General features: G+C 40.4%; 1 protein-coding gene across 1 annotated transcript in view; it reads left to right on the top strand.

Annotated features, from left to right (window-relative positions):
- The window catches only part of LOC122790665 (hyaluronan mediated motility receptor-like), a 761,750-nt gene extending 753,065 nt beyond the window's left edge, over positions 1–8,685 (top strand). Inside the window, exon 21 of the mRNA XM_044058189.1 lies at positions 7,866–8,685. Within this exon, the coding sequence (XP_043914124.1) occupies positions 7,866–7,957 (92 nt within the window). The 3' untranslated portion in view covers positions 7,958–8,685. The remainder of the gene's footprint in view (positions 1–7,865) is intronic.
- The last annotated feature ends 317 nt before the right edge of the window (positions 8,686–9,002 follow it).

The raw sequence follows: 9,002 nt of genomic DNA on the forward strand, positions 1-9,002 counted from the left end.
TTTAAGAAGTTCTACAAGTAAGTGCATTTTGAGATTTAGACTTCTAGCGTTCAGCAGCATGACTCTCAAATTACATTTCTTTGCAGCTATTATGGTGGTAATTTGGTCTTTGGAACACCACCTAAAAAGGCACTATAGGGGTGGCAAGAGCTTTGACCAGTATCCGGAAGACCACGGGTGACAGATGCAGATGATCTCTGGCAAAGCATCGAGGTCTGTCACTCATGTTATCCCAGGCAGACAGATACTGGATCACCTTAGAATGACACCAGAAACTTAGCCAATTGTTGTAATCAGTCATTTTCTGCTTGTACTGTGGTATCATTCTGGGTAATGGTAGGATGCTGCTCAGGGCTAGCGTCATACCTGCCTGGGCTACATAATCCAAGAGCTCCTCCATGTCTCTTTTCATGTAGTCCAGGTAGGTACGTCTCAGGTCATTCAAACCCACATGTACAATGACAGAGTCATATTTGTACCTGTTGTTGAGGGGCCTGAGTGCATGCATTATGTGGCGGATCCTGGCGCCTGGCAGACAGCTGACTGTCACTTTCTCCTTATTCAACCTAGTGAGTGAGACATCAGTGTGCCTCACTATCAAGTCACATATGACTAGTGTGTTGGGCATGCTGTTTTGCCTCAGGGGCTTTGGTTGAGTGGCACACTGTTTAGGAGAGTTATGTGTCTTGTGATTAGTGTTGTGTTGTGGTGGTCGAGTGTGTTTCTGCCTTGGACGTCTCTGCTGTTTGGTTAGATTTTTATTGAGAGCCTGAGTGGGTGTGTGGTTTGTGTTTTTATGTGAAGGCAATGCTGATGTGTGTACTGGAGAGCTATGTGTTCCATGTGGTGTGGTGCAAATGTTGACCTTCTCCTCTTGACTAGCTATTCCAGTCTTGGCTGGAGAGTACGTGGCTTCCAGGTTGGATATATAAGTGCATCTTTCACAAGTCTGAGTGCTGGGGGGTAAGAGGAGAGGGTTGTCAGTGTACAGGAGGCAATTGCTACATTGCCTCAGGATGCTCACGTTCACCAGGTTAATAGGAGAAAGCATAGGGAACTGACCTTTAGACATGCCTGGTGGGGTGGGCATTAATAAGCACTGGAGCTGTTTCCTTGTAGAACATTTAGTGCTACAAGAAGTCTGGTAAAGTGCTAAACTAACAAGCTAGTAAAAGTGCAGGAGAGGTGAGAACTAGCAGATCTAAGGGAAATATTGAAGAGCAGACTTTGGCACTGCTCAGAAGCTTACAAACATTCCTGGATACAGCAAATCTGCACCTGGACTAGACTAGTTACAGGAAAGGTAGGGAACAAGTGCAAATGCAGGATTTTAAATCAAAAAGTTGAAAGAGATGGAAAAAACTACCCAAATGGCCAATAAGCTACAATTTCTTGGCCAGGATCCACTCTTCTTGTGGTAGATAGGGTACCTTGTACTTACCAATCCCACTGACAAGCTAGAAGGCTTCCCTCCAACACAGAAAGGCTTGGGGTTGTCAAACCTGGTGAGAGGGACATCTGTGTGTTTCACTATGGAGTTGCCTATGACCAGGACATTTGGTTTTGAGGTGTTTTGCCTTAGGGGGTTATTTGCTGAGACACTGGTGTGTATGTTATTATGTGTTGTGGATTTTATTCATTTTGCAATGTGTGCAAGTGATTTGCACTTGGGAGGTCTGTGATCTTTTGGAAGGTTTATATTGAGTACCTCTGCATATGTGGGATTATGTGTTGTGACCTTGTTTTGTATGAGAAGTGATGCGGGTGTGTACTGACAACCTACTTGATGTTTGTTGTTATATAAGAGAACTTATTCCAAATTCATAGTGTAATTACATCTCTCACATACTGTATTTGTTTATTTTAGGAATTAGTTGTCAGTGTACATGAAGCAATTACTACATTGCCTCAGGATGCCTATGTCAAACAGGCTGGCTGGAGAAATGGTGGGAAACTGATGGTCCATTATGGTAGGTTTTTACTGTAAGTACTATTGGGGAGTGGGCTAGTTTGCCCAGATTTTGCTCTAGGATTAACAAAGGGGATTATTCTGTTGAAGGCTAGGGGTGAAAACTGTGGCAACACTTTTTAGTGGGCAACTGACATGCCTGCAATGTAGCAGAGAAGCTTGGGAGGGTTCCACTAACAGATGTCTAAGGAAAATTTGTCTTTCAAGGTGTTTTCATCTATACAGGGCACTGCTAACCCCCACTGTGTGCTGCCCAGCTATGCACGAATAAGAAGCTTAAATACAGACAAAATTAAAAAGTTTTAAGCTAATCTACCAGTAGAAAAGCACACGATGATCCTTCCCCCAGGAATCCTCAGCTCAGACAAGGCTGGATCTACACTCTTCTGCCACAAGGGTGAAGAGGGAAGCCTTCTTAATGTAAGATGGCTGATTTAGTGCACAAGTGTAACAATGACAGCTTAGATTCAGCAGATCTGAATCTAGACTATCCTATCTAGGCTAACAGTGCAGGTGAAAGTAAGTGCAGAAAACGATGCAGTGCAACAGCAAAAAAGCAGACCTAGAGCCGTAATCAGACAAAACGCAGTTTAAAAAGTGCAGCAGAATCCCTAAATGTACTTATTTTTGATTTCAGCCTTTGATGCATTGAATTAAAGCAGAATCACTCTGGACCTCTGGCAAAAGACAACAAATGTACAGCAGCTTCTGTTAAATTAGCACAAACCTGCACAAATGCGAGACTTAAGTACTGGTAAAATTAAACAGTTGTAAGCTAATCTACCAATACCTGCTTCCCAGTGCCTTACATCCATGTCAGGTCTACAAGCTACTCCGAACTCCACAGACTTACTATATTAATCCACTGGGGGCTGGTCATGGAACACAAGGGCATCCTGGAGGTTTTGGCCTTCCACACTTCATTGTGAGAGGTGGTAATGGAGGCATAAGTTGTATCACCTTGCCAAGGTAACAGCTCAGCTATGCTCACCAGCTTACATCTCCTGAATTATATCCCTCCCACACATCCTTAGCCTCCTTCACGGATCATAGCTGAAAGCTCCCACATAACTGTCTACCTGCTCCCTGGGAGGGACACATCCACCCTCATCTACTGCTCCATCAGTAACCTTTGCCATTAATTGACTGGGCTGTAGCCAGGGCTATATCCCTCCATGCCACCTGATAAATGTAAATTCTTTCAATTTACATATTTAAGCAGGTGGAATTCTCTTACATATTTCCATTTTTTTGGTTTAATGCCAATTAAAAAAAAATGACAGTGTTGTGGTCTGATAATGCACATGACAGAATCTCAAATTAGTTCAATTTTGTAAATACAAATGCTAAAGAATAACCTGGTAGGTATGTCTCCTCACATTTACACGTAGTACTGCTGGGAGATAATCAGTGAGCTGCACATGTAGTAGTAAAGCATAGACCTCATAAGTATGTCTCCTCACATTTACATGTAGTACTGCTGGGAGATAATCAGTGAGCTGCACATGTAGTAGTAAAGCATAGACCTCATAAGTATGTCTCCTCACATTTACATGTAGTACTGCTGGGAGATAATCAGTGAGCTGCACATGTAGTAGTAAAGCATAGACCTCATAAGTATGTCTCCTCACATTTACAAGTAGTACTGCTGGGAGATAATCAGTGAGCTGCACATGTAGTAAAGCATAGACCTCGTAAGTATGTCTCCTCACATTTACATGTAGTACTGCTGGGAGATAATCAGTGAGCTGCACATGTAGTAGTAAAGCATAGACCTCATAAGTATGTCTCCTCACATTTACACGTAGTACTGCTGGGAGATAATCAGTGAGCTGCACATGTAGTAGTAAAGCATAGACCTCGTAAGTATGTCTCCTCACATTTACATGTAGTACTGCTGGGAGATAATCAGTGAGATGCTCATGTAGTAGTAAAGCATAGACCTCGTAAGTATGTCTCCTCACATTTACATGTAGTGCTGCTGGGAGATAATCAGTGAGCTGCACATGTAGTAGTAAAGCATAGACCTCGTAAGTATGTCTCCTCACATTTACACGTAGTACTGCTGGGAGATAATCAGTGAGCTGCACATGTAGTAGTAAAGCATAGACCTTGTAAGTATGTCTCCTCACATTTACATGTAGTACTGCTGGGAGATAATCAGTGAGCTGCACATGTAGTAGTAAAGCATAGACCTCGTAAGTATGTCTCCTCACATTTACATGTAGTACTGCTGGGAGATAATCAGTGAGCTGCACATGTAGTAGTAAAGCATAGACCTCGTCAGTATGTCTCCTCACATTTACACGTAGTACTGCTGGGAGATAATCAGTGAGCTGCACATGTAGTAGTAAAGCATAGACCTCGTAAGTATGTCTCCTCACATTTACATGTAGTACTGCTGGGAGATAATCAGTGAGCTGCACATGTAATAGTAAAGCATAGACCTCATAAGTATGTCTCCTCACATTTACACGTAGTACTGCTGGGAGATAATCAGTGAGCTGCACATGTAGTAGTAAAGCATAGACCTCGTAAGTATGTCGCCTCACATTTACACGTAGTACTGCTGGGAGATAATCAGTGAGCTGCACATGTAGTAGTAAAGCATAGACCTCGTAAGTATGTCTCCTCACATTTACACGTAGTACTGCTGGGAGATAATCAGTGAGCTGCACATGTAGTAGTAAAGCATAGACCTCACTGTAGCTGAGACATTTTGTGCACTCATGAATATTTATGCAGAACTAAATATAACATTTTTGTACAGTTCTGCAGTTATAAAATGTTTTTACTAACCCATCTTTAAATATAAGTGTGTGTGTGTGTGTGTGTGTGTGTGTGTGTGTGTGTGTGTGTGTGTGTGTGTGTGTGTGTGTGTGTGTGTGTGTGTGTGTGTTTCTGTGTGTCATAGCCTAAACGGCACCATGGGATCTACCTGATCAACAAATGAAATTAATTACTGTGTGATACTCTCTCTTGCAGTCGCAGGTAGTGCTTGTAGGTACAAAAGCTATGCAAATACAGTAAAAAAGTCTCAATGCGGCCGCTCCCATAGCATACAGGGATAAAGACCTGACTAAAGCACAGCTAACCTGGATTCAATTAGCAGCTCAGACAGCTGACAGTGTGGCACAGGTGGGATGGACATACACATTTTGAGGATGTGGACAGTTACGTGGGCATTCCCTATGATGATCCTTGGTGAAGACTGGAGGCATTGCACTGAGGGGCATAGTCAAAAGAGAGGTGGGTATAGTTGAGCTGCTCTAAAGGCAGAGAGATACACCACACATCCCTATTGCACACCCACCTCTTGGACACTGCCATATACATCACAGTAAGAAGGGGCCTAACAGTTAGGTCCTAAGTTAGAATAGCCCTGGCTAAAGGTGATGGCCAAGACTCTCAGGATACTCTTAGGTTCTGTGGATGGCCCTGATGATGTTGGTAAAAGTCCAGGAGGAGTGAAGCTGCTGGTAGACCTGGTGTGGATGTGATGTACTGGGTAGGAAGGCTGTAGAAAGAAAAGTGCTAAACAAAAGCCCAAACTCAACATGTAACTGAAACACTTCCATTGTTGATGACTTTTTATCACAACTACTAACTATATCACATAATGAGGTATGATTTTTTGCAGTTCTGAAATTATAAAATGTTGCTACCTGTCTATGTTTATACAAAAATACAACTGTGTGTATGTGTGTATGTGGCTGTAAGTGTGTATGAGATAGACTGACCGAAATAGTCTAATCAGAAGGTCTTTTGTTTCTCTTTATCTCTCTAATTATTTCTTCTTTAGCTTACAATTTTTATTCATTTTCTTTTATGTAATTATTGGAATTCCCACATTTCTAAGCATATTGAGACACTCCAAGTTGGAGTAACATCTTGATAAGAGCATACCCCAATGAAGAAGAAACTAGAGACAGGCAACTCATGCCTCAGAATGTGTAGACTTCTTCTTATCGGGAAATAAGCCACATCTCATTGTGTGTTAATACTCACCCCTTGCACAGTTTTGTCACCGCAAAACAGAAAAACAGCTTTCAAAATTAACCAGAATAAATTATAACCCCCCCCAAAAAAACAGTTTCAAGGATCAACAGTATACGTTTAACTATAGGGCAAGCAAAGTACTACCTTGCCTACCTTGAAGGCTAGTCTTGATAACTAGATGGATGGGCATAGTTTTACCCTGAGGTTATTATGTATGCCCCTGCTTCATTTGGGAGGGGAGTGTTATTAAGTGCATGAAAAGGGTCCCAAAAACGTTTAAGTACACCTACTTAAAGGTTTCTGCAGGGCTAGAAATATTATGGCACCTATGATGACTTGCTTCGTGTTGTTCCTTTGTTCCTATGTCAAGAAAGACCTGTACCTCTCACATTTCATTTCCTCCTTTCCATCTGTTACATTTCCACTACTTCTACATTACATTTCAGTTTATCCCATTCTGTAAGTTACCAAGCACTGTAAACTTTAATTTGCAGTGCTATCATTTGCTTGCCAATTAACTTCCTGCTGCCCTCTAATATCACTTTCCAATGTGGATTTTATTTCTGTTACAATGCATTGCTTAAATGCTTCTGTACTGATTCTGCATCCTAAGTCATTGTCCCTCTTTACTCAGCCCTCATTAGGCCAGTCACTGAATATAATGCCCACTTTGGCAGGTATCTGTCCAGACACAAGTGACAAGTGGAATGACCGCACACATATCTTACTAAAAGGATACAAGGCTAAACAACATGTTCTACATGGACTGATTCAAAGCCCTGTCACTATACTCAGTATCATACAGACTGCTAAGAGGTGACCTGTGTCTGGCATATAAGGCATCCTCTGATCTAATACTGATGGATTTACTGCACATCAGAAAGTCAAATGGCATTGAAAATACTCAGTCTGGGGATCAAAAACTCTTCTGCAACATCAAGAGAATTGTTTGGAGGGACAGGTATATTGCACAGAGGATACTGCTGCTCTGGAATAGAGTCCCCATCCACATAAAATGCAGTTTATCACTGTCCATATTCAAGTGCTACCTGGATTTATGGATGGAAAAAATAAAATTTACTCCAGGACTGCCACCTGTACTACTAATAGATAGAGGCAGCCCCTAAATGCTTTATCCCATGTGTGGGTCCCCTGAAATTATCTATGCTATGATCCCAGTTATTCTTTTTAGGAATCATATATACTTTTCAACCATGGGATGGGTAAGACCAATCTCTAACCAAATGGGGTAGGTTAATTTGAGCACAAACAATGAACTTAGCTAGGCTTAAAAAGGCCTGCAAAGGCGGCTAGCCTAGTACTTACCTATGAGCCTATATGTTTGTATTACTGATTAACTCTGTTGTCACCTGTACTTAATAACTTGTACAATTTAAATACCCTGTATGCTGTATATATTTATTATATGTTTACAGTGCACTCATACCTTTTGCCTACTAACCTGGATTTTAGCTGAAAAAGTCCATGTTCAATCCACTTTGTGAATGAATGAATGAATAAATGAATGAATGAATGAATGAATGAATGAATAAAAATGGTTCATAAGGTAACTAGGCTTTTAATTGTAAGTGCACAGATAATATACATTTGAAGAAAGAGAACAATACAAGAAAGATTCACAGTCATTTTAAGCTATGCTAATGAATCACTTGGGAAATCATTAAGTTGCACACAAAATATGAGTTCTAAATGTCATGGTGTCTTGCTGACATTTTAATCTGATATCAGGAGTGCAGCCATCTATATATTTTCTTGGTATGTCTGCAATGCTTTGGACAACATCAACAGATTATTTATATCCTCATTATTGTAATGTTTATGTTGTTAATCTAGCAAAGTCTTGTTCTGATTGACCTGTCATTACATTTGTTTACAGAGAAGACACTATATAGATGTCATTGTGGATGGGAAAATATTACAACATACAGGGGATTCAGAATTCACCAAGGAAAGAAAAAATGCGGATAAGACGTAAGCTTCATGATGGATAGCGCATCTTTTAGTGTATGGTTGCCACCCTGTAATTGTTTCTTTGTTTCTTAGATTATTTTTTTATCTTGTTTCTTTCATCAGGATTTTCATTTTCGTAGAGATGCCAGGAAACCTTTATTAATAAAAGTGAAAGGGTGGTTGTGAAGACATGAAATATATCATTTACTGGAAATGTCAGGAGACCTTTATTAACAATAAAATAAATTAGATGTTAAATAATGCCATTTGACAAATTTCATATCACTGTAACATTTAATATGTGCATCCCTTATTTTTATTTCTTTAATTAACTCATTTTAGTTGCATATTGTACATTATGTGACAAAAAGGTATTAATCTGACAGAATCTTTCTATGCCTAGTCTCTCTCTCTCTCTCTCTCTCTCTTGGTCTGTTTATGATCTAATCTTATTTTAAATGCAGATTATACTGCATCTGTCCATTAAATTAACTGTTTTAAAGCAAATTATATTTACGTCATAAAACCTAATAAGGGAGGGTAGTACTGGTGATGGATAAAACTGATTGCAGCCAAGGAATGACAAGGAGTTGTAGTATCTGACGAGGCATATGATATATGACATATCATACAGCCTCATTAAATGAGGTCAATATAGCATATAAAATAGATATAGGTTCATAGGTAGGTACTAGGCTATCTGCCCGAAGGCATTTATAAGCCTAGCCAGAATGTGTTGGCTTTCGCCGCCCCCTTAGATTAGTTTCCTGTGCCTCTGTCCAGCAGAGCCACTGAAGTGATCCCCGAACCAAACTTTCTGTTTCCCATCCACTCGTCAAGAATGAAAAATATGGCACTGTATGATATGCTTATGCAAGGGGAAATTCATTTTGATCAATTTAAGTATTTGGATGTGACACAACCACTCATTCCTACAGCACTTGGTGTCCCAAAAATCCATAAAGACCTCTGTGACCCCCAACTAATTGTTGCTACCAGCTTTTCTAAAACCGACTCTATAGCGAAAATGCTTGACAATGATTTAAAACCGTAGCTTTCCGGC

Source organism: Protopterus annectens, chromosome 16.part0 (assembly GCF_019279795.1).
Source record: "Protopterus annectens isolate FY-2018-M chromosome 16.part0, PAN1.0, whole genome shotgun sequence".
Taxonomy (NCBI): domain Eukaryota; kingdom Metazoa; phylum Chordata; order Ceratodontiformes; family Protopteridae; genus Protopterus; species Protopterus annectens.